The following is a 26,849-nucleotide window of genomic DNA, read 5'->3' on the forward strand; positions in this document are numbered from 1 at the left end:
ACAAACGTTTATAAAATAGAACTTTTATTTATGAATAATTATCACATGTATAAAAAGGCAGCATTGCAAGAATACCTTGCAGTGCTAAACGAAAGCATCTGATGTTTTAAATAAACTGGCAAGGAACCTATATTACAAACATCATAAGACATAAACATCAGACACTTATTGCATAGGAAACTATACATACTTCTACATTCGGGTATAAAAGGGTTATTTTGTGCTTACAAATATAATTTATTGGTTGCTACAGAGCAAATCTTTCATGGATTATAAACTGAAAGACAGTGGGTCTGATTTTCGAAAATGAGTCTTATACTTGATGCATAACCTACTCCAGTCTTCACTTTGGTATATGTTTTACATGCTTTGATGTATACACGTGCCTGGTCCTAACCAAAACAAGTAAACTGAAGATGATATTTTAAGTGTATTGTTCTCAAGAATACTAAAACTTTATTTTATTGGAAGTGGTAATATACCATACTGTGACGAAGTAGCCAGAATATAGCTAACTTCATTGAATACTCACATCAGAAGTCATAAACTTGAGAACCAATAATAGTCTGGTACAAAAAACCCTGTTAGTTGAACTTCAAATATTTGTCAAGTGCTCCTCCAGACAGGAAGCTCTGAATTGTCAAGTTTCATGAAGCTGGACAAACCCAAGATTCTCAACTACCTCATATTTCCATGTTTTAGTAAATTTCATCAGATATAAAAACAACAGTAGTGTAAAATAGAAACGTATTATTAAAGTTACTCTGCATATCTCAAAATTTATGAAAAACATACTAAAAAAAATTACAAAGAAAATAGCTGTGGCTATTTTCTTTGTAATTTTAAGATTTTAAGACTTTTCAGCAGTCTTAAAATCAAAAGCAGTCTTACGCAGATTACCTAAGTGTAATCAATATGTTTTTATACAAATTAAATGGTAAAAAATTTAGAGGATGTTTCCTAAGAAAACTCTCCTCGAAAAAATGAAAACTATAATATGGCAAGATTATATGAACCAATATGTAACAAAAACCTTGTTACTTTAAAGGCTAAACTAAATAATTTGAAAAAGTTTATATAAAAATGTTACAAGGAAGAATCACAATAATTTGAAAAAAAAAAAAAAATTTATACATTTACCAAATGAAAAATCCTACATAAGGAAATACAATATAAAAGCAACAGACTGGTTTAGTTATTATAATATTTCATTAACTGTTAAATTATGCTTTAACACTAAATCTCTATTCCATGCATTTCTGTAAAACTGCAATAATTAGCTAAACAAAAGCCAACCCAGGATCCGACCAACTAAAACCATCGGTGCCATGTTTCATCTTATACACCTGTGATGACTCTAAAATGTCCGTCAGTTTTTTAAAAGGATTAAAAAGCTGTAATGTTGCCATGTCTCCAATCATGATGAGCTTGTACTTTGCACGAGTTATGGCTACGTTAAGGCGACGTTCATCTTGTAATATTTCACCAGACTGTGGACAGAATGCAACATGATTACAAACAAAACAAAGAATTTTCATAGTTACTGCAAGATACGCAAGACATTATACAGTATTTTACTTCTGGTAAACTTATATTGGTCACAAACGAACTTTCCTGTTGTTATTCCTCCAAATAAGATACGTAATCAAAATAGTTAATGACAAAACCTGTTTTCTTACCTCTGCCTGTAATATGCCTGACCGCACACATGAATAAATAATGACACTTTTGTCTCTGCCCTGGTACTGGTCAACTGTGTTCACCTCTACTCTGTGCCCCATTTCAACCTCTTTCTTTACATGGTTTGATATATTTTTGACCTGAGCTCGGTACGGAGTGATTACACCTATGTCATCTGCACACACACCTGCCTAAATTATGAGAAAGAAAGAAAAACTGAGGCAAACAAAAATTATATATGGTAATGCCATATAGTATCTTCTTTAACCAACTTCTGACCAAATAGACTTTACAGTGCAGCATACCATTTCAACTTACTTTCAATAACGCTTTGATCAGGACGAGAACACAGGCAGTCTCCCTGCTGTTGATGATCATTTTTGCACAATCTCGTTCCTCTGGTGCATGACCGCAAGTGTCCATGAATACAGAATGTTCAATGCTGGGGTCCAGCACTATCCTTACCCAATCAGCACCATCTGATGGAGCAGCCAACTCCTGTAAAAAAAATGAATATGAGAAATTCCTATAATAAAGAGTTTGTCTTGAAGTCGTACAATTACTAATAAGGCAACATGAACAAAATCATATAGATTTCTCTTTTGTAATTCTTCATGAACGCAGAAGCATGCTATCACTCAAATACCTGAAAATGTGGTAAGTCTAGTGTCTTTCCCTCGAGTTCAGCATTCGCACACTGTAGCTGACCTTCATACATGAGGCAATTGGCCAACTTCATGATGTCCACATTCATTCGATACTGCTCAGTTGTCAAACGGCAGGGATGTTGCAACCCAATGGAATCTAGGCGCACGAAGAGAGACTCGCTCATACCAATATCCCTAACGGTAGCAAAGACATTATTACAAGAGAAAGTTAATGGAATTCTTTTAAAAACACTTAAATGCTCTTACTGTTAAAATGGGATGGTTTTATGGGAAAAAGAAAAATTTTAAGATATCAATTACCTGTAAGAACTTAACACCAGAGATCTAGCAAAAAAGAATAGAAGTATTCTTCTCAAAATTACTTAATATCTAATCAATGAAATTCATGAACACTAATTAATAAAGCTTGCTTTTAAAATGACCAAATTATCCAGTAGATCATGAACCATTTTTAGAGCATACTTGGCCTGTGAGCTTTGTATCACTGGTGGAAGCTGCTGAGGGTCTCCTACTAAGACAAAACGAGAAGCATGAAATAGAGGCCCCAGTGCTGCAGCCTGAAGAACCTGAAGATACAGAGGTACAGAAATAACTATAGTGCAGTGAACAACCCCCCCCCCCCCGAATTCGCAGAAAATATGCCTATTCGTGGTATTTTTTTAAGAGAAATATCGACAAGTTCCTGTTTTTTTTATCAATTTCATCATAAAATGCACTTTTTTTGTATAAACATTTTTAGTGGGTTTTTCTTGAGTTTTAACAAACAAAACATGACAATTTGTCCAAAATTGCATTTTTCCTAACTATACAAACCTGAGGTCCTTTTACAATAGGAAGGTAACTAGCGGCAGCTGGACGGTCGTAAGCTTCGAACAAGGGAGTTCGGTAGTTAACTGCTTGTCCAACAGTGCGCGTGCCGCGCAACTGGGAGGTGAAGAATCACTTTTGCTTTAGGCCCAGGCAAAAAAACGCAGAGTGAGGGGTCCATGATGGTGGTGGGGACTATGTGTAAAAGGACCTCAGGTTTGTATAGTTGGGAAAAATGCAATTTTGGACAAATTGTCATTTGTTCCGACACGGGATACAAACCTTTCGGTCCTTTTACAATAGGAAGGCTTACTTCTTAGTGGGAGGAATCTGAGACTTTTGTGAACAGACTGGTGTTCACCCAACCTTGGATTGCCTCCCTGGTCGTAAGAGCAAGGGAGGGATCCTAGCCTCTGTCCGATTGATCGGGGTGTGCACCGCAGGATCAATGGTCAGACCTCTGGACCCAAGTAATAAGAGAGAGGCAAGCGTATCTCTTAAAGCTAGCAAGCAAGAACTTGTTCCTGTTTGCAAGAGGCAACATAAAGTTAAATGTCTCTTGTTGGCTTCCACTTACCCCCCCCCTTGCTTGGGGGAATGAGTGGTGATATTCACTCCTATCCCTAGTGAAAGGGATAGGATGGGGCTCGGTCGAGTAGCTCAACTGCATCTCATTCCTTACCAGCAGGGTGACGACCGTGTCCCTCTGCCCACAGGTAGAGGGAGAAAAAGATGGGGAAAGAGGATCCAGTCACACTCTCAATCACTCATCCATTCTACAGTCACACCAAGGAATCGATGCTGTTCAGCCTGCTAGGTCTGGGTTAGCTACACAATGTGTTGAGGCCGCCACCACGGGTCCTAGGGACCAGTGTCCAAGGACCTGTGGGCTATATCCTAAAGGCCGAAGGAGGTGCATGTGGTCTGGTTGGACCAGACCCCTGCCTTCAGTACCTGCGCCACGGAGAAGTTCTTGCGGAACGCGAGGGAAGAACCAATATCTGACTTCATGGGCTCTTGGACGAAGGGTACGGATGTTGTCGCTACCATCAGCTTCGTACGCCCTCCTGATCACCTCACGCAGTTAGAAAGAAAGTGTGTTCCTGTATACTTCTTTCTTGGTCATCCCGGTGCTAACGAAGAGGCGTCAAGCATCTCCTTCGCATCGAAGGCGGTGAAGTCTATTAGGGAGGGGATTGTGAAGGACTCGAACCGATCGGCAGGGACCAAAGGGTTCTGAGTCTTCGCTACGAAGTTCGGTACGAAATCGAGCGTCACAGATCCCCATCCCCTGGATGCTTGACTTCGCAGGGAAAGTCATGCAGTTCCCTCAGAGGAAAATAAGGGAATAGTCGCTATGACTATCCCTCTTCTCGACTTCGGTGATGTCCAGTACCCATACTGGTCTATCCGTCTGCAGGGAAGTGTCTCGCATTCTCCTATTCCATTGCAGCAAAGTTTCTTCTTCTCGGTAGTGGATAGGACACCGACACTCCATGGTGGGTGTCAATGGTATGGGTGCTGGGACAAGCTATTACGACGAAGTAATGAGTGATCTGGAACAACCGAACTAAGTCCACAGCGTAGATCGTAACTGACTCGGGCGCTCTGACAGCTGCCGACTGACTGCGTTCGGTAGTGAGGCAAGTTGTCCAAGCATCTGAGCAAGTCACGTGACCTTCGCCTTTAAAGGGTTAGGCCGAGAGACCATACAAATCGTCTATTTGTTTGCCACCAATGCTGGACGGCGAGGTGATGATTCTCTTAAGGCATGTGCCCAACAGGCGAAAGTCAATTGCCTTCTAGGGACCGAGGTCCCTGATGGCAAGACACTCTCATAGTAGTTGAATCTCAGCTAGGGAGAAACAACACTGTGTCGTTGAAGACGAAGGTGGAGGGTTAGTGCAACCTACGTCTTCACAGCTGAATCGAGAGAAGGATTCTCAAGATTCTGAACCTGTGCTTACCCTGTGCTTACCAAGGACTGAAAACGCTAAACCACTATTTCATTGCTGTCCAGTGAGGAGTCGTAGTTGCAATGAAAACGGGGCGATGCAGCGGGAGATAATTACAGACTTCTGTTACCATGCGGTAAACAGAAAGATGAAAGAGTCAAAGAGATATCTCTGTTGAAAATTCTTGCACTGTCCAAGGCGATGCAGTAGATGGTCATTCGTGTCAAGCATCCGAGCAAGTCCACGTGACCTTCGCCTTAAAAGGGTTATGCCGAGAGACCATACAATCGTTTATTTGTTTTGCCACCGTTAGCCGACGGCTAGGTGATGATTCTCTTAAGGCATGTGCCCAACAGGCGAAAGTCAATTGCCTTTTAGGGACCGAGGTCCCTGATGGCAAGACACACTCACAGTAGTTGAATCTCAGGTCAGGGAGAAAACAACACTATGTGTCGTTGAAGAACAAAGGTGGAGGGTTAGTGCAACTACGTCTTCATAGCTGAATCGAGAGAAGGATTCCTCAGATTCTGAACCTGTGCTTACCAAGGACTGAAAACGCTAACCGCTATTTCATTGCTGTCCGGTGAGGAGTCGTAGTTGCAATGAAAATGGGGCATTTTTCAGTAAAGAAAACAAAGGGAGTACTGCCTGAAGAACTGCTTCTCATGGGCTGATAATCTGGAAGTAGAGCTGGCAGGTCGGGGAGCAGGCGATGTCATCCGTAACATCTGTTAATTCGGGGTGAACAATGAACAATTGCACAACTACGAATACGAGATATTTTGAAGACAAACTCAGATGTCTGAAGAAATCATTCCGCATTATCGCAATGCGATGCAGCGGGAGATAATTACAGACTTCTGTTACCGTGCAGTAAACAGAAGATGAAAGAGTCCAAGAGATATCTCTGTTGAAAATTCTTGCAATGTCCAAGGCGATGCAGTAGATGGTCATTCGTGTATGCGAGAATCCCCTTTAATCAGAGACCTAAGTCCGTGATTGTTGGGCAGAGATATGGTTCGGTAGTCAATCGTTGTAAGGGAGAGAGACATAACCCGACTGTGCATCTCGGAGGAGCCAGCTGGTACTCTGGGCCTGCCATCAGCGTCTAATACACAGTTAGCTCTCGCTCACTCGTCATCCTGAGTTGCCAGGTAATCCATTCCATGAAGGAATGAGTTCGGCTAGAACCATCGAGTGTAAATACAAAAGCTGAGGTGGTGTTGTCGTGACAATACCATAAGTATCTTAAAATCGAAACTGGTAACTCCTGGGAGGTTGCAGGCAGTCCCGAGTTGCAGTTCAATTAGGATACTAGTCGTCTTGGTCACAATCCGTAGAATTAACACAGTATGCGCCTACACCCCGGACAATTTAACTGCTTGACAGAAACATGTCGCGAGGGTAATATACGTAGTATATTTGTAGGTTTCTGTAGCAGCAACCTCCATCCCAAATTCTTTCCCCCTTCGAGGAATGAGAATAAGGATTGGAAATCTACACCTTCGTTCTCTAGTCAAGAGAGTGAAGGAGAAGTCTTCCCCGAAGGAAAGCTTCAATGGTGAACAGAATACCGAAGACGATAGTTCAAGCCAAACTGGATGTTCCCGTCCGTTCTTCTCTATTCCAGGGTTGGTCGGCTACTGTGAGATATTCTTCCTTCAGCAGCAGTGCTTCTTCAAAACGCTAGAAATTCCAAGAATTCGAGCATTCGGCGAGGTTCCCAATTATCGTAGTAACAATTATCAGGGATTCTCGTCTAGCCCACTCTGGACCGTGGTTTCGCCTAAGTGTTTGGAGATCGTGAAAAACTCGAACACTCTCAGTGCTAGAAATTCCGCAGAATTCTAAGCACTCGGCGAAACCCCCACCGAATTTGTCAAACGATCATCGGTTGGTGGTCCTCCCAATTCCCGTAGAAATCGAGGATGGGGCAGGATCCTTCTCAACGACAGGGGCTTACGTCAGGTAGGACCCAAAGGTCCCCCTCCCCCAGTAATGCAGTCTCCAACGTGGGATCCTACAGAGAACTCTCTGCAGGATCCCTCCCCTTTCCCTCGTTAGCTGTAAGGAGAGAGGGGAATGGGGGAGGAATTGGTCCCCGTCTTCTTCTTCCTTGCGGAAGGAGAGACGGGCCCCGCTCCCGAAGGAGTAGGAGGACCAGCGGAAGGACCCCCGTCCCACCGGAGTGGGACGGGCCCTGAGAAGTTCCCAAAGGAGACTTCTATGGAGGGGAGGAGGTCAGGCCCTTCTTCTTCCGCGGCTGGGTAGCCTTGGAAGACGAAGGGGAAGAGGCAGCTGCAGAAGACGATGAAGATGACGACGACACCTTCCTCCTCTTCCTCTTCTTCTTCGTCAGCTTCCTCAGGACAGACGTGAGGTCAGCCATCTAGGGCGGAGCCGGGGCTGCTGTTGCCGAAGCAACAGGGCCCAGACGCACCTGTCCGGACAGACCAACGTCTGGGGCAGCAACACCGTGAGCAGGGATGACGTCAGCAGGTACGGACACAGCGGGAACAGCAGGAATGGCAGGAACAGCCAGCACAGCATCAGACACAGGTACAGCCGGCACGGCAGGCAGCACAGGTAAACAGGAGCGAGGCAACAGCCAGCAAACAGCCCAGCAACAACCTGGGTACCAGCGCAGGTCCAGGGATGAGCTTTTTTGGGCAGCGGAAGTCCGGTCGAGGCAGCACGGCAAGCCCGGGCGGCGGTGGCATGCCCCCTCCTCGGTACGGCGATCGGCCCCTGCACAGCGGCTGTAGGAGAGACAGACACCACATGTGGCAAATAAACCAGGTGAGGAGGGGCCGCGTACCCTGGAGTAGACAGGGTGGTAGTTGTCGTGGTCACCGTTCCATGGGTGACCGCACCAGACCCTGCCAGATGATGAAGCAGCCCCTGGACACTCGCAGCCCTGCAGTCCCAAAGACGCCCACACCTGACCAAGGTCATCCCTCATGGCAGAAGCACCTGTGGAAGCAAGAGTTGGGTAAGTAGGAGGGGTTCCCCCTCGTGCGGGAGGGGGGGAGCCCCGCCCACCCAAAAGAACGGACGGAAGACCCCGAATACAGCTGTAGCTTCGGGGTACCGAGCGCCCTCCTCTACGCTCGACGGATTGGGCGAAGAGAAGGACCTGGATCCCCCCCCCCCCCCCCAAAACCCCCCGGGGAAGGTGCCGTACGCGGGAGCTGAGCGGGGGGCAAGAAAGAAGACGAAGTGTCTGTTACCAAGGGAGTCGCGGGAGAGCTTTCCGACGACTCCTTGGCAGGCCTTCGCTTCTTCCTGCCCTCGTACAAGCCCCACTGCACCTCCGACCAATTAACACATACAACACAAGGCTTGGTGCCAGAGCACTACTCCCGCCCTCGACACCGAGCACAAAAGACATGGGGATCGATCTCGGGAAAACTTCTAAATTTCCCACATTTACGTCCCTCCACCCCGGGGCACAGTTGCCGGGTAATGGAAGGGCACAGAGATTCCTTCGATCCTTGGTCCATTATTCACTTGCAATAATAATAAGTGTATATGAAAAAATGAAAAGAGTACTTACAGTTCACTTTTACACACACACAAACAGTAAGAGATAATACAAATATCCAGAAAGCGGGCAGAGAGCGATGAAGAGCACGTCTACACACCAGCAGGCTGAAAGCAAAACAGTGGTTCTTCGCCTCCCAGTCGCGCCGGCGCGAGCACTGTCGGACAAGGGTCGTTAACTACCGAACTCCCTTGTTTGAAGCTTACGACCGTCCCGGCTGCCGCTAGTTACCTTCCTATTGTGAAAGGACCGAAAGGTTTGTATCCCATGTCGGAAAAAAGGCAGTTTTAAGCATTTTTATAGGGGTTTCAACTATTCGCTGGTTCTAGCTATTCAAGGGGACAATAATAAGTATAGTATATCAATATACAATATGTAAGTTAGCCTTTTACTTTACTTGATCATTTTTTTTTTTTTTAATTTTAAACTTCAAACATTTTCCTTTCATTAAATTATCTTCTGTTTTCATCTTCAATAACTTACAGAACTATACATAAGAAAATTTGAAACATAGATCAAGAATCTCTCGCCATATATATTTTTTCAATGCTTTATCTCTCCCTTTAAAGAACTGGCAGTTCCAAATTGCTTGGGTGAACACAGGTACAGTCAGTCGTTCCCTGGTATTCGTGGGGAATGCATACAACAAGCACCTACAAATACCGAAAATCCGCAAATACCAAAACCCCACTAAAAAAATGCATTATAACTGCCTATTTTTAAAATTGTTCAAGCATCCAAATATACCTTCAACTATCATCCTAAAACATTTAGTCATGTAGATATGAAAATACAGTAATTGCTCTATATGAAAATTCTGCGAATATAGGCGAATTTTACGTGAATAATGTGACATATTCCACAGAAAAATCCACAAATAACTGATTCGCTGAACCGCGAATAAGTGCAGGTTGACTTTACACATGTTGATGGTAACCCTGCAGTTTGACCGTGAAACACTGGAAAGATAGGCATCTCACATGTTCCAGGACGAATGTTTAGCATCATACTACATCATTCCAAGGAAAAAGCCACAAACTAGAAATATAACATTACTGTATTGTAATATGAAAGCAATGAGAGGCAATAAGAACATTTTCAAATTCGAATATTAATGCCGAGAAATAACATGAATGAACATCAAACAAAACTGAAGAGGCATTATTTTCTCTCCCACAGTGCTAAATATTACAGCTCCAAAAGAGGTATTCATCAAGGGGTAGTGCAATTACACTGTCTTATTTTGAATAAAGAACCAAAATGAAGTTTTCATAATAAAACTATAATATTGTAATTACTTACCTGAACACCTGAATTAGCCCGGGTCACTGACCAGCCCGAACTATATCCCCACATATTTACCCACTAAGTGAGTAATTTTAACTGTCAGTGTTACAAACGCTGCAGGTAAAATCTAGTCAAATGAGTTACCTGTGTTACCGTTGGCAACGCTGCCTCAATTAAATCATTCACTATCATATTGAAGTGGGAGGAGGGTAGGAATCATTCAGGTGTTCAGGTAAGTATTACAATATTAGTTTTATTATGAAAACTTCATATTGCAATACACTCCCTGAACACCTGAATTAGCCACATCAACAACATTTACTCGGAGGTGGGATCAATCTAATTCAGCCCGACCTGTCCACGGAACATATGCAGGTAACTCATAAACAACCTACCATGTATAAAAGCATGTATCCTCACCTAGTTATCGAACTCGGAGGTGAGGATGTTTGCAAAGAAAGTACTTCAACATCAGTGTTGAGTCTAAGGTACCGTCTGAGTCAGAAGTACCTCCCATGTGATAAGCTATACTTCTTATTTATGGAGGTAAAAACAAATCTCCTCACCTAGTTGTCCAGCTCACTAAGTGAGGATGTTTGCAAAGAAAGTACTTCAACATCAGTGTTGAGTCTAAGGTACCATCTGAGTCAGAAGTACCTCCCATGTGATAGGCTATACTTCTTATTCATGGAGGTAAAAGCAAATCTCCTCCCCTGGTTGTCCAGCTCACTAGGTGAGGATGTTTGCAAAGAAAGTACTTCAACATCAGTGTTGAGTCTAAGGTACTGTCTGATTCAGAAGTACCTCCCATGTGATAAGCTATACTTCTTATTCATGGAGGTAAAAACAAATCTCCTCACCTGGTTGTCCAGCTCACTAGGTGAGGATGCTTGCAGAGGAAGTGCCATACCGTCGGCGTCGAGCCCAAGGTACCGCCTGAGTCTGAAGAACCTCCCATGTGGTATTTCTATAACCTCCATGGTATGGAGGGGGAAATGGTGAACCTCCCATGTGGCTATCTAGCCTCTCATGTATGAGAAGTTGAGTGTGCAGAACCTTCAGTTCTCTACTGCTCACTGATGTAGATGACTTGTGCTGAAGAAGTTGTAGTTATTCCAACATGACCATCAGGATCTGCCTAACCTCAAGGGCCTAAGGAACAATACACTCAGTCTAAGCCTGACCAACAGAAACACCAGAGTTCATTAGACTATCACTGCCTCCCTAAACTTCTAACACCCTAAAGTTGATTTAGACTATCACTGCCTCCCTAAACTTCTAAGACCCTAACTCTACCAAGCCAACTATAAACTGAGTTACCAACGACAGGACCCCGCGAGTAACCTCTCAGAAGAAACTGAAATTCCCTAAGGTACGGTGTTGTGAAAAACCACACCAACTCTCAAATAACCACCAACACAATCGCCGACACCGAAACATTCCTCCGGAAGCCAAAGGGTAGCCCTCGCGATACTTTGTGCCCTTGGATTGACTAAGAACCCCTTCTTATGAATGTCTGGATAGCGCTGAGGCAATGATTTAACAAGAAGTCCCTCCTCACCTCGACAAGAACATAGTATAACCATCAGAAATGTTAGTCTGGTATGCAAACCCCTTCGAAACCAAAGTGAAGAGGTTATCAAAATATCCAGGCTCAGAGAAACACCCATCAACTCTCCACCACATCCACACAGAGTGGGACAAGGCCTCCCACTGGCTGTGAAAGGTGTCTTCCAAATACGAGCCTCATGATCCGTAACCCCTACCACATGAATCAATGAAGGAACCCAATAGGGAAAAGCCTCAACTGACTCATATACCGGAAGTCGGACTCCGACAAAGGTGTTACCTGCTACCTCATACAGAAAGTGATGCTAGCCTAAGTCCTTCCCCAAAAACTGTCTGAGCCAAAATCAGATCAGCCTACTTGATGTTTGAGACTGCTGGTTTGGTTGAATACAACGTATCAAACATTCCTTGAATTAACTGTGAGATTCCTCCGGAACCTGGAATGCGGAAAGAGAGAATGGACAAAGTCCACAATCCTTTATACTCGCTTCCTTCGCCGGAGAAACAAAAACCCACAACTAGCAAACGAGTCTCAGACCTGTTCGGCCACACCGGAACAAGAGAAAGGCCGAACCCCCACAAGAGCAGCACAAACCCGGAACCTACTACTACGCCTGGCTGCTCGATACCAAACGACATACAAGATCCCATCATATCTGAGCCTACCGATCCGATATACCAACAAGAAGATGATAAACTGAGCAAATCGTACTCGACTGCGCAACCTGCACTCCCCCCAGACATGATGACGTAAACCCTGTTCGACCGCTGTCCACCCCCTCACAAGAGCCAACTGTCACCAGTTCTGCAAAACCTGTAAGAGTTAGTCACTCAACTGCGCATACCCTCACTACACAGTGACAATAACGTTACACCTGAGCCGAATATACCTTGGCGATGAAAAGCTGAACCATGCGATTCACTCCCACACTGTTGGGCCAAACGTGTACCAACCAAGATGATGACCTAACCTTGAACCAGTCTCACTTGACTGCGAAACTCCGCACTCACCAGTGACTATGACATGAGACCGGGCAGACTACAATAGGCGAGCAACACCCTCTAAGAGCGAAGAGGTCGCAAAACGCGATCCAACTAATGGCCGTTACCAATACTAAACCTGGACTGGAGTCCGGAGCAAGTGGGGGGAAAAAGGGGGGAAAAAAGGAAGTACTCCCAGTAGACAACGGAATCAAGGTCGCCAACCCACATTGAAACCCCTTAAGGTGGAACAGAAAAGCAGCAGGAAAAAGTTGGGAAAATAAGCAGGAGAGAGAGAAGTCACTACGAGTAACCACTGGAGCACCTAGTGCCGACATTGTGCAGGCGGAGAACCAACTGTGCGGTACACAGTGCTTTAATGACGGGGTTATGAACTGTGGAACCCAATGGGAGCCACAGAAGGAAATTACCATCTACCCTAAGAAAGGGGGCCGAGGGCACAAAAGTGCTAACTACGATGCAGATGAACTGCCAACGGCCGTAGCCCTCAGGAATTACCGCAGTAAGCACGTTATGTCTACACCACCTAAGGTATATAAATGGGAACAAAGAAGGAAGATTACTAACTACCCTATGAAAGGAGTGGATGATGACACAACCGGTATCGATAGTCAACGATGGCGCAGATTAATCTCCAACTGCCGTAGCCCCCGGAAGAACTACGGAGGACACATTACGTCTCAAAACAAGTAAGGATGAAAATACGGAGTTGCGGATACCGCCTTGAAGCATGAACACCAGCAGCCTGAGAACTACAGGACCCATGGAAGGTGCTACGAAGGCAGCCCCTCCAAAATTACTTTGCCTTTAACCCCAAAGAGAGAGAGAGAGAGAGATAGAGAGAGACTGAGAGGGCGAGAGAGAGAGAGGTTGAAATCCCCAAATTTCAGGATGAAACGATGAAAACTCTGGCTCTGCTGAGTTATTGGCAAAGAAAACACGATGAGGGAGAAGACTCCGAAGCGACATCCGAAGAATGACCAGATAAAGAAGATTGTGTAAAGATATTATAAGTTTTAAAAGAAAAAAGAAAAACTGGCGAGAGAGAGAAAACTAGACCGACTCTGTTCCCCACGATAATCTGACAAACATTAGAAAATCAGGAAAATTATTCAAGACATGATCGTGAATACAGTCCGTATTGAAGCTGCAGTAACTGACTTGCGTTAATTCGATTTTACGATGGGGTTAGTAATTAAAACCGGCACTACATTGCAAATAAGTCTTCCTATATCTTTCGCGCAGCTGGCGTAGGCAGCAGCGTGCAATCAACAGCGAGATTGTTGGGTTTAAAATAGAATTTAGGCCAAAGGCTGAGTATTGGGGACCTTAGGTCATTCAGCGCTGAAAGGAAAGAAATGACAGAAAAGTGTTTGAAAAGTGTAACAGGAGGAAAAACCTCTCGTTGCACAATGAATCAAGTGTTAGGAGAGAGTGGAAAATAGGATGAGTAGAGAGAATATGAAATCAGGAAAGTAAAAGAGAGAGAGAGAGAGAATTACAATCGTCTAACATCACCTCCATAAATTTGCACCCTCTTCTAAGTTAAAAAGTATTATCTTAGTGATAATATATACTCGTATAACTGCGTACAACTATGAACAACCAAACGAGAACTTGTTGCTGATACGATCGAATCCGATAGCAACATCATTCTATTCTATTGATCCGGGTGTGACAGTAATCGAATCCGATTGCAACATCCGTTATTATATTCATCCGCGTGTGACAGTAATTACTGTACTGATGTTATAAATGTAGCTGAAGCTGATAAGGCAATATTACATCCATCAGCAACCTGGATAGCAGTTCCCAACGTTTTGTACGAATTCAAACGCAGCCGTGGTAAAAGAAACCATAGCATGAAAGAGCTCATTACTGTTGTTTTCACACCGACAAAAGATTAATAAAGTAAGGTTCTTAATACCTATGAAAACGAGTGAAAATGAACGGTATCGCTAAATTTTACGCAATCTAACCTGAGGGAAAAACTAGCTTCCAATGAGACGTATTAGTCAAATTTTGGCCTTAAATTACATCGTAAGAGGAACAATATGACTTCGTTCCATATAAGTTAAGTATCCAGATATTCATTTATGCTAACTAGGAACAAAAACATTAGCCGAGACCAAGTGATATGGTTGAATCTGGAGCTAAGGAAATAGACTAGCCAGCATCATTGTCTGTCTAAGCCACGCCTCCTTACAATAGTGCTGTTTTGATGACAAGCTTGTGTAATTGTAATTTAATTGAAAAGTAATCAATTACATTTTTAAGGTAATTAAATGTAACTATATTAGGCCTAATATTAATTTCAGCTGTCACTGTAATTTGATAATACGACTGGTAATTATTTTTGTAACTGTAATTGACATAAGCACAATGTAATTACTGACAGCAATTAGTCTGTTAAACGTATGAAGACGTCATACAAACGAATTTCTTATATCTGATATCTGATTATATGGCACAAGATACCATTATTGACTATGCTGAATGTCAACATAGTTGAAAACACGTCCCTTTCAAGATGACAAACATGGCATAAATGAGGAAGAGTTTGTTATGTTAGTCATGCTAGCCAATCAGGACAAGAATAAGTTGGATACGGCGACGCAAACTCGTATTCGCCATCAGCTGATTCCAGAGCGAGAATAACTGCAGAGTTAGTATTTACACTAACACTTAAATGCTGAAGTCGGACAGAATCTGATCTTCCTTCCTGTTCGATTACATTCATATTAAATTATCCTAAGATCGGATTCTCATTCATGTTCAATTACACCTGTACTGAATTATCCGAAGTCAGAATGCCTTGAGCCTACAGCGTTAGCCACTATAAAATTTCTCTACCGATATGTAGTACAGCGAATACTTTAGGCTAGGCTAGGCTACTGTATATGCATACGATATATCATCGTGAACACTAGGCTAGCCATAGTTAATTTTATTCAATTTCTCTACATACTGAATTATCGTAAGTCAATATGCATTGAACCAGAGAATTAGTTTGAAAATGATATTGTTTATGATACAATAAAGTTTTGTTCATACTTACCTGGCAAGATAATATTTATATAGCTGTATTCCCTCCGAAGTCGACAGAATTTCAAAACTCCCTGGCACACGCAGTGGTCGTGTCCAAGGTTGGTAGTACCCATTCCCTGCCGCTGGGAGGCGGGCTCTTAAGGAACCATTCCCATTTTCTGTCAGATTTTTCTAGTGCCACTGTCTCCTGAGGGGAGGTGGGTGGGCACTTTGATTATATATATCTGCCAGGTAAGTATGAACAAACTTTATTGTATCATAACAATATCATTTTGTTCATGAATCTTACCTGCCAGATATATATATAGCTGAATCCCACCTTTGGAGGAAGGGGGAGACAGATTCGATTTTGGGAAACAATTTCATATATATGATTGATATTTTGGTTCCTTAAACTGTTAGCATAGCTGACTTCGTGAGTACCGTCACCCAAGTCTGCTTCGCTTTACTAGAGACTCCAGCTAGGTAGTGACCTGTGAAGCTGTTGAGTTCTAGAGGATCTGTCAACGGGGGCGTGACCACAATGCAACTAGATCCTATATTATAAGACCTCCAATTTCGGTACTGCATTCCTAGAGGTGCCAGCAAGGACGTGACCTGTGTAAGCTGGTGCGCTCTAATGAACTGTCACGGGGAGCGTGACCACAAGTGACAGATCTATAGGTGTTGTTTAGACACCGAATGCTGTTAATGCTTCACTGGAGGTGCCAGCAAGGACGTGACCTATGTAGCTGGTGCGCTCCAGATGATTTGTCAATGGGGCGACCACACTGTGACAAAAACATTTTACCCTACTATGAGGGGCGAAGCAAAAACATTACCACCTGACCTAGCCTATCTGGTTAAACTTCGTAAACCAAGGCTAATGGAGGGAAGGCCGCCTAAGGCGGCCTACCCAAGACCACAAAAAACTAAACACCTACATAAACATAATAAAAATAAAAAATAAAAAGAAATAAAATTAAAAAGTCCAAACTAACATATTATTTTCTAAAAGATAGAAGAGTGCTACTTCTCTGTCCCCAATATATTGTCTGCTGCGACATACGGGCCCAAAGAGTAGCATTCTCGTATGTAATCCTCACCTCCCGAAGGTAGTGAGAGGCAAACACTGAATTACTACGCCAACATGTGGCATTCAAGATGTCATTGAGTGCCATGTTCTTTTGGAAGCTACCGACGTAGAAATAGCCCTCAGTCCATGCGCACTTCACCTTCAACACTTTCATATCACATGTCTTGAACAGGATGAATGCACTTCCTTGATGGTTGCCCCTCAAGAAAAAGAAAAAGCCAAAGCATTCTTTGATAACTGGTAACCTTGGCTTCCTGACCAAACACTCCACAAGTTATCAGAAGGACCTCTTATAAACCTTGGTTCCTATCTTTTCAGACGGAGGGTTGACTTCCTAGCTATGCTTAGGAGTCTGCTTCGTCTCAAGAGCCTCAGCGAGGATGTGACTATGGGTAAGAGTTCTTGTGGGTTGCCGATGGGGTCTTATCCACTTACTCGGCAAAGCCTTAACTGGCATTTGTCAATGGGTGCTAATCTACTCATATGAACCATATACCTATGCCTATTAGCATAATTAAGGAGCACAACACCGATCCGATCACCTGATCCTAACACGAGGGTTAGCGCTTAATTTTAAAAAGAGTTAAACTAAAAATTAACTCACTAGTTAAGGATCAGTGTCGGCTCCCTATCCCAGCAAACGTATCCGCAGACACGAACAACCAAGAGAAAAGGATCTCTTGTAGGTTGAATTGACATCCTTCGTGTAACGGGAGGGTCAACACAGAATTGCATCTCCCGTAAGTGACAGCTCATATGTCCTTTATGACATATTGTTATGGAACCAAGAAGAATTCATAAAAGCTCGCACTTCATGCATAGGTTCGAATGGACTGGACATGAGGAAACTTCAGAACTACATCCAAGTTCCAAGACGGCAACTTGGGTTGTTGAACCTTCATCGTTTCGAAAGATCTCAAGAGATCGTGAGGAAGGTTCTCTGTTGTCCGCCAAGTCCAGGCCTCTGTGCCTAAAGACAACTCAAAGCACACTCTTATAACCCTTGATTGTAGAGACTGCAAGTTTTAGATCCCTTCTCAGAAAAGGAAGTCAGCAATCTGGCTCACAGGTCGTGGTGGAGGAAAATGCCGTTCTTCTTGCCCACCAACTCCTGAAGACTATCCACTTCGATTGTACACTGCGTTTGGAAAACGCTCTTCTTGCACTGGCGATAGCTTTCGCCATTGACGTATAAAAGCTCTCGCTCTGGCCAACTTTTGGATAGTCTGAATGCAGTCAGACTCAGAGCGAAGAGGCTTCTGTGGTCACCTCTCGAAGTGGGGCTGTCTGAGTAGATCTGTCCTTACTGGAAGCGTCCTCGGGAAGTCTACTGCAAAGGCCATGACCTCTAGTGAACCACTCTCTCGCAGGCCAGAACGGGGCGAACCAAAGTCATCTCGTCCCTTCCGACACCGCAAACTTTCTCATGACTTTCCCCTAAGATCTTGAACGGGAAAGGCGTTACAGGTCCCATCCCCGTCCAGTCCCAGAGAAGTATGTACTCATCACTGCAGCTGGGTCGAGTACTGGGGAGCAGTACAGTGGAAGCCTCTTCGTTCTGGACGTCGCAAGATATCCACGAGCGGACGTCCCCATAACCCCCACAGCTCTTGGCATACCTCCTGATGCAGAGTCTACTCGGTTGGCAGAAGTTGACCTCATCTGCTGAGGAGATCTGCCCAGACATTCTCTACTCATGCTACAAACTTCGTAAAGGATCATGACGTCCAGTGCCCTTGCCCACAGCAAGATCTCCTTTGCCAGAGCAAAAAGGGACTGAGACTGTGTTCCTCCCTACTTCTTCAAGTACGCCAGAGCTGTGGTTGTTGTCTGAGTTGACTTGGACTATTCGACGAGAGACTTTTTCTTGAAAAACTGGAGAGCTAAAAAGATGGCTGCCATTTCCTTTAGGTTTATGTGCCAGGACACCTGTTCCCCTCTCCAGGTGCCTGCCACTTCTTTCCCCCTAATGATGCTCCCATCCCGTGGTGGACGCGTCGGAGAACACCACTAGGTCGGGGCTCTGAAGCTTGAGAGAGACACCCTCCGACAGCTACACTGGATCTAGCCAACATTTCAAGTGATGTTTTACCTCTCCTGAAATTTCCAAGATCATGTTGTAGATTGTTCTTTTCTTTCCAATTGTACTTGAGAAAAAAATTGTAACGGTCTGAGGTGCAGTCTCCCCAAGAAACAAACTTCTCTAGCGAGGAAATGGTCCCCAGTTAGACTCATCCATTCCTCACCGAGCACGAATCTTTCCTTAGGAAGGCTAACACTTTGTCTAAGCCTTGCTGCTGACGTCCCTGGGACGGAAAAGCTCGAAAAGCCACTGAATCCATCTGAATCCCCAGATACACGATGGATTGGGTTGGGATCAGATGTGACTTTTCGAAATTCACCAGTAGTTCCAGGGACTTCACCAACGATTAAGTGTTTGAAAATCCTTCAGACACCGCGTTTGAGTGGAGGCATGAATGAGCCAGTCGTCCTTCGAAGATAACAATTGCGAAGGAGGAGACTGACTGGGGGGCCGCAGGCTGAAACTATTCTTCAAAAGAGGCTCGAAGCCATCGAACCACGACCTCCTCTTCTTCTCAACTGACACACCCGTTCGGAAAGATGGTAACCGTGCTCTCTAGCAACCTCTGGAGAGCTGCATGAAATCTAGAGAGCAAGGCAACTGGCGAAAGAGCGGAACGAGGAGAAGGAGGAGGGATGCCTGGACTCTTGATTGGCAGCCTATCATCCTTCCTCTCGCGATGTGGCTTTGCCTTTCTCACTGCAATCAACAAAACAAGTTGTTGTTGCAAAGACACAATCATCCTTTTCGATGGAGAACATTCCTTCTCAGGCAAAAGGCTGATCCTTTGAGAACGATGGGCGAGGGGAAGAGCCCTCTCCTTCCTTCACATGGACCGCCAAGGATATATCTTAGGAGCGACCGAAGCGCTCAAAAACATACTCATCGGAAGAGTCCTCTCGGTGAAGATCGCAACACCGTAGAAAAGAGAGAGGACGTGAAGCGTCCCCTCCCTGAGACCATACAATATACATCTTAGCTCTCTTTTACTGCGGAAAGTCTTCCAATTGCCCAGGAGAGGAGCTAACGGACGAGAAGGCGTCCCCCTCCGAGGAACAAAGACGACGGCCACCTGTGGCGACCTATAGCGTCTTCGTTCTCCTCGAGGGAGCGAGACCCTCCGAGAGTTCCAACTCCTGCGCGGGAGGGACGTCTCTGAAGACTAAAGTAATCTTTCAAGATTCAAATTCTATGAGATTATGAGCCATGACATCACCTATAGACGAATCTTGACTATGAGATGTTCAGAATCATTTCTAGATCATCTATCCTATTCCAGTTTTTCTGCAGGAAAAACTGGAGAGGTGTGAATTTCAGTCTATTCAGGAAAACAAACTTCTCCAGCGAGGAATGGTCCCCTGCAAATTCATTCATTCCCTCAACCGAGCATGTTTCCTTCCCTAATAAGGCTGCGTTTCACTTAAACAGGAGTAATTTTGAAGACACTGTAGAGATTGTTCATTTGTTTCTTCCTAAAAGTCTCCTTCCTGAGATCCATTACTATTCTCTGAATCTCGGCGAATGTCTGAAGAAGCATTACGTTGTGCGTCCATCCAAGCGGTCCTGCCGAGCGTCGCGCTCGGCGCTGTCGTTATTTGGCAGCGGAAGGAGTCCCCTTCATAATCGAGCAAGGGACGTCTCGGCGAGCTAATTGACTGCATCTCTTGCACATCATTCTTGTTTCGAGGGAATCATGTGTGCTATGCCGCTGTAGACTCGGACAGAATTCTGTTACCATGCGGTAAACAGAAACCGAAAAAGGTCTAATACATATATATATTATACATACACACACATATACACTATATCTATACATACTATATATATATATATATATATATATATATATAGATACATATATATATATATATATATATATATATATATATATATATATATATATATATATATATATATCACATTACACCATACATAAATATATTATTTATTATTTATTTAATTTTTTTTTTTTTTTTTTTTTTTTTTTTTTTTTTTTTTTTTTTTTTTTTTTTTTTTTTTTGTGAAAAATTCTCGCAAAGTGAAGATGTTCAGCCATGTATGCTAGAATTCCCCTTAACCCGAGGCTAAGGCCGTGATTGTAGGTAGAAATACGGTTAGTCCGTCAATCCGCAGGAGAGAGAGAGACGTAACCTACTGCGCATGGCAGACAATCAGATGGAACTGAGCACTGGCATTACGCATTAGTGACAGCGACTCAGAGAACCGTGTCGTTCCCGCACTGCTCTGCCTGAGTTTGCCACCTACACCATTCTACGAATGAATAGGTTTACTATCATTATAGAGCAGAAACCAAAATCCATCAAAACTGGTATATTTAAGCGAAACTGAATTTGCTAAAATATAAAAGGCTAACTTGGTATTGTCATAACATACCTTAAATGTTTAAAAATAGGGAAACCGGCAACCCGTGAATAGTTTGAAGGGAGAACGATTAAATTGTATTAAGAATAATCGTACTCTCGGTTGTCCTCCGTAGGAGTAACTATGTATGAGTATATAACTTGAACCATACAACCGTTTGATAGTAATATGACGTAAGGGCAAAAATAATATTACTATGATACAACATCGCTTGTTCACCTTTACCCGGCAGATATATATATACATATATCTGACTGGTAAGTTTTATGAACAAACGTAGAGTATTTTAGACACTTGGACAGCTACCTCCCTACTACATTCTGCCTCACCGAGGTAGGGAGAGCCATCACGCGGGTAGTGTTTTGTCAATGAGAAATTATATGCTTACGCGATAGAATGAACACTCATGGCATTATCACTATACTTCACTACACTACTATAACTTTCCAATGCAACATGATTCCAGGCTACGCAAAGATTAAAGAATCACAGATAGGGTATTACCCTCCAAAGAACAATATTGTAGGGCCCGAAGGCATCACAGGTCTTTGGAGGGATAAATTCTACTGGACGGGTACTTGTGTTACACGCCTGGAGGAAGACCTCCTTACACTATCAAAGTTCTAGTTTACGTACCTATGATTCATAAGCCTTCCCACGCAGAATCAGACATATTTTCACACTCGTTGCAGCGCTCATCAAACATACAAACATGTTTCCTACAATTCGCGCACACTGTATGAGGGTCTACCGAAGTTTTCGGTAGCCTAACCTTGCATTCTTCCACACAACATACTCTGGCCTAGTCGAACTAGATCCAGACATCGTAAGTTTAACAAGGAAAAATCAAGCCAAAATAAAAAACAATCCACAATTAGCGTATGCCTAACCACCGATCCTAATCAAATAACCAAAAACAAAAATCAATCGGGATACTCAAGTGACCAAAAGAGTTCCAAAATCCAATGACGGAGGTGCAGAAAACACTTGTTGTCTGCACCGGCGACAGAAAATATCTGACAGAAAATGGGAATGGTTCCTTAAGCCGCCTCCCAGCGGCGGGAATGGGTACTACCACCTGGCCGACCACTGCGTGTGCCGGGAGTTTTGAAATTCTGTCGGACTTCGGAGAATACAGCTATATATATATCTGGCAGGTAGATTCATGAACAAATTAACAATTACCATATCGTATAAGTAGAGGAATGGAACCTTTAGACGAAGGAGCAGTATGAACCCTTCAGAACCCAACAGATCCGAAACCAGATCTGAACAACCAACCATGGCCTAAAAAAGCTTTTGATGTAAGGAACCCGAAGCAGAAAACCCAAAGAGGCTCTAAGGACACTGTCCCTCAATAAACTACTACTTATAATAGAAAACCGACCCGAAGAAGCCTCCACTTCTCTTCCTGAACACTATGTAGCCGATTATCCCTACTCGTCTGTATCTGAACTAAATTTCATCAATCCTCAGAACGTTACACATTGAGGGGAAAGGGGAAATCTGCTGCCACACTGCCTGCTCCGTGCCAGGGGGGCCAGCAGTAACCTACCCACTCCGGAGGCTTGCGGTTCTCCATTACCCCCTCCCACACCCGTTAGGGCTGGTTCTGGAACAAGCAGGGGGGCTTCTTTGAAAAAGAACGATTAGAATCAACTATACTACTACTACCACTATCTCGATTTTGGTTAAATTATTCGTCCGGCTAGAAATATGCTAAACATACTAGATGATAACCTGTCCACTAATTTCTTGAATAACTAACTCTAATGTTTCCTTGTCTCCTGACCAAGACAAACATCTCTGCTAGTACTGCACTGAACCTTCCTACACGAAATAACGAAAAAACGTAGATTATGTGTGAAGGTACTCATCCTACGCTGTTGAAGGGTGTGCAGAGCCGATGAGCACCAAACATGTCCAACAGTAGAAGGCTCGATCGTCGAAGTGTAGATGAAGTAGAAGCAGAGGCGTTTGCAGACAGCGACAACATTTATTTTCTAAACTTATCCATAGCGAGTACAAAGTAGCTATCCAAAGTCAAACTGGAGAAAAACGTTAAATCACAGCCCAAGGTCGTAATCTGTATCCAAAATACGAAAACTCTTTGAGTGGGGTCGGGCTAAATGACCAAAACTTCGCCTGATGTGGGACTAATCCGCACAATATGGCGAACAAGAAACAATTGAGGAGACCGGCCTCTGGTGGCCGGTATTTGCGGCAGCATTGCCAACGGTAACACAGGTAACTCATTTGACTAGATTTTACCTGCAGTGTTTGTAACACTGACAGTTAAAATTACCCACTTAGTGGGTAAATATGTGGGGATGTAGTTCGGGCTGGTCAGTGACCTGGGCTAATTCAGGTGTTCAGGGAGTGCATCGCGATATATATATTGCATTAGTTTCAATGAAAGAAACAATGAAAGTGCACAGACAAAATACGAAAAAATAATTACTGTATCATATATATATAATTCAATCTTAGTAACAAACCTGAGAAGCTTCATCTACAATGCAGAAATCAAAGGTCCTCTTTGTAAACAGTACGTGGTTTGCTCCTAGGCAAGTAGAAGCAATAACCAGCTGGAATGAAATGACATAAAAAAGGATAAATCCTAAGGTGAATGAAATGACATAGAAGGATAAATCCTAAGGTGTTAAGTTTTGACACTTATTATTATAAAGATAAATTAGCTTCACCAGAACCACAAAATGTCAAGACTCTCAAGGTTTGCCCAAAAAATTTGTTCCGAGTAGTAATATTGAAACTGGAATACACACTGTACACTGTCTAGATGAGAAGAAGTTGGACAGCTGAGTGAGTGATTAGGCAATGAACGAAGAGTAAAAGGTAAAAACCAACTTGTCTTAGGCAAAAGGAACACTGTATCAACTACTCTGTGACATGTAAGGCACAGTCTAATAAGCAAAGCAGGTTTACCTTAGTGAGGCCTTACTGCTTTATACATTTTAACCAGCAATTCTACATTCTTCGTTTCTCTTCCTACACTGGCAAACAAAAGGCATTGGCAAAAGAAACATGAATGAATTTTCAATGTATTAAGAGGCATGCCGACCACCGAATTTAGAGGAATTACATAATTTTAGTTATTAAGTTTTCAACTGCTTTATATCTAAATAAACATCCTGAAGCGATAATGCTGAAAAAAAATTTTCAGATTGGTTTACTGACAATTTTGTGCATCACTTGTATGACACTGCAAACCACAAATTGTGAAAAAGACTTGTAAAAATCATGTGTATGAGTAATTCAGGATGGGATAAAGTAAGTTATTCTCTGTTTTGGGCTGCTTTATGTGTAAATAACATATCTAGAAACATTATTACAAAAAAAATAAAAAAAAAAAAAATATTTAGATTGGTTCAAGTACAATTTTGTTCATCATTTGTGAATGACAGATTGTGAAAAACGTTAAGAGTTTATGAACGATCATAGATTGCATCTAGTTTTAGATATAGTACACTATTTTTGGACCATTTTACAAGTAAATAAACATATCTTGAAATGTTATTACTAAAAGAAATGTTTAGATTGGTTCATGGTCAACTTTGTTCATTGCTTTTACGGCACTGTGAACATTTGTAAAAAAAAAGCAATGAAATAAAGTGCCAAAAAATTTATTCAAAAATAATTGTTCCCCATTGAAATAACTTATTTTCTCTAGTGTTACGTGTCATACAGAGAAAGCGGCTTTATAAGATATAGGGATAACTGGCCTTAGGGAATCAAGATATTTCTTGATTATTTCTAGTTTTTGAGCTCAAAATATTGCTCTGTTTGCTGTTTCCTGAAAACTTTATTTTTTTCAAAACTAAATGCTTGAATCACCAAGAAGACTGAACAAGACTTTTGTCTATTCAGTAATATTTGTAGCATAGGTGGTAAAAACTGAAGCAAGTCCCTTCAATCATAAGGTAGAATGAAGCACTTACTTTATAATGGAGCCTTGTGGCGTTCGTGTGCCCCTTAAACAGTACACACCATATACCATTAAAGTCAATGCACAACTAACCCCTGCACGCGAAAAAATTTAAAGTGTCATGATTTAACTGTTGTATATTCAAATTCTACAATAATATCAATAAAGTACAGTAATATACTATATTTGTAAAAGTAAAAAACAAAGACTTCTGAACACACTTGAGGAGGAACACTGTTAGGCATTTGAAACCCTTCGTGTTTTACTTTTACAAATAATGAATTTTATTGATATTTGTATTATGGATTTTCAATATACAAACCACTACACACCATGATAAGTACAATTTTATGCTTTTCAGTCATGAAATTAAAAATATCTCCTAACCCACCTTATTGGAATAGAATTCTGACAATGAGGCTACATCCTTGAAATCCTTTATAATCACTTCATCAGCATATGAAGTCAAGTCTGGATGGATACGAGCTATTCTTCCCAGACGTAGAAAATCGATGTTGAGGGACTTGAAAAAGATAATTTAGAAGTGCACAATCAGTTGCAAACAACTGCCATTAATATTGAGAACAACAAAAAGCAAGTTAGCTACACTACTATCTTAAAAAATAGAATTATGAGCTATAAGTAAAAATTTGCCATCTTACTAATAACTAAAACAAATATAAAATTCATTAAAAATTACTACACAAAATGTTCAAAATATTTACATGCATCTAACAAAGCACTGAGCTATACATACTTACTTCCAGATAATATGAGAGCTGAAAGCATACTAAAGAATTATATTCATTAACCCTTAAACGCCGAAGGGGTAAGTAATAAAAAAATCGTCTCTCCCGTATGCCGAGGGGGTCTTGGAGTGAGCGCCGAAGCGGAAAAATATTTTTTTCAAAAAAAATCACAGCACGCTTAGTTTTCAAGATTAAGAGTTCATTTTTGACTCCTTCTTTTGTCATTCTAAGTTTAGTATGCAACCATCAGAAATGAAAAAATATCATTATCATATATAAATAATGCGATATATGATAGCGCGAAAACAAAATTTCATATATAATTGTATTTCAAATCGCGCTGTGAGCAAAGCGGTTAAAGCTAACAAGTTAATTTTTTTGTAATTGTACACTAAATTGCGAATCCATTTTGGTATAAAACACATTGTAAAACGATCAAAGCATGTGTTTGCTTTATCGTTTTACAATGTGTTTTATACCAAAAGGATCGCATTTAGTGTACATACAACAAAAGAAAATTAACGATTAGCATGAACCGTTTTGCTCAACAGAGAAAATAAACACGATACATGGAATTTGTAACGCGCAGATGTAAAAAAATTTTTTTTTTCAAAAAATTCACCATAAATCTAAATATTGTTCTAGAGACTTCCAATTTGTTTCAAAAATGAAGATAAATGATTGAATATTACTATACTGTAAGAGTTTCAGCTTACAATTGCAGTTTTCGACCATTTCGGACAAGTCAAAGTTGACCGAATGTCGAATTTTTTTTTATACATAATATACAAATATTTCAAAAAATGAGAAAAGCTATAACCTTCAATTATTTTTTGTTGTATTCTACATGAAATTGCGCACATTTTCATACATAAAACAATATGAAACGCCTAATATGAAAACGGAGCAAAATGGTCTGTTTCGAGAATGCGACGTAACACATTTTGGAAAATTTGTGCTAGAAACTTTGAATTTGTTTCAAAATGAACCGATAAATGACTGAAATAGTTACTAGACTGTAGAGTTTTAGCTTACAATTGCGTTTTTCGACCAT

General features: G+C 42.2%; 1 protein-coding gene across 1 annotated transcript in view; it reads right to left on the reverse strand.

Moving 5' to 3' along the window:
* LOC135202113 (DNA replication ATP-dependent helicase/nuclease DNA2-like) overlaps positions 1–26,849 on the reverse strand; it is a gene marked incomplete at its 5' end in the record, with an annotated part of 61,953 nt that continues 35,104 nt past the window's right edge. The window contains 7 exon segments of the mRNA XM_064231364.1: positions 1–1,490; positions 1,680–1,871; positions 1,999–2,178; positions 2,327–2,522; positions 2,811–2,914; positions 23,599–23,688; positions 25,438–25,569. Of these exon segments, the coding sequence (XP_064087434.1) occupies positions 1,281–1,490; positions 1,680–1,871; positions 1,999–2,178; positions 2,327–2,522; positions 2,811–2,914; positions 23,599–23,688; positions 25,438–25,569 (1,104 nt within the window).

The sequence above is a fragment of the Macrobrachium nipponense genome, chromosome 30 (genome assembly GCF_015104395.2).
Source record: "Macrobrachium nipponense isolate FS-2020 chromosome 30, ASM1510439v2, whole genome shotgun sequence".
Taxonomy (NCBI): domain Eukaryota; kingdom Metazoa; phylum Arthropoda; class Malacostraca; order Decapoda; family Palaemonidae; genus Macrobrachium; species Macrobrachium nipponense.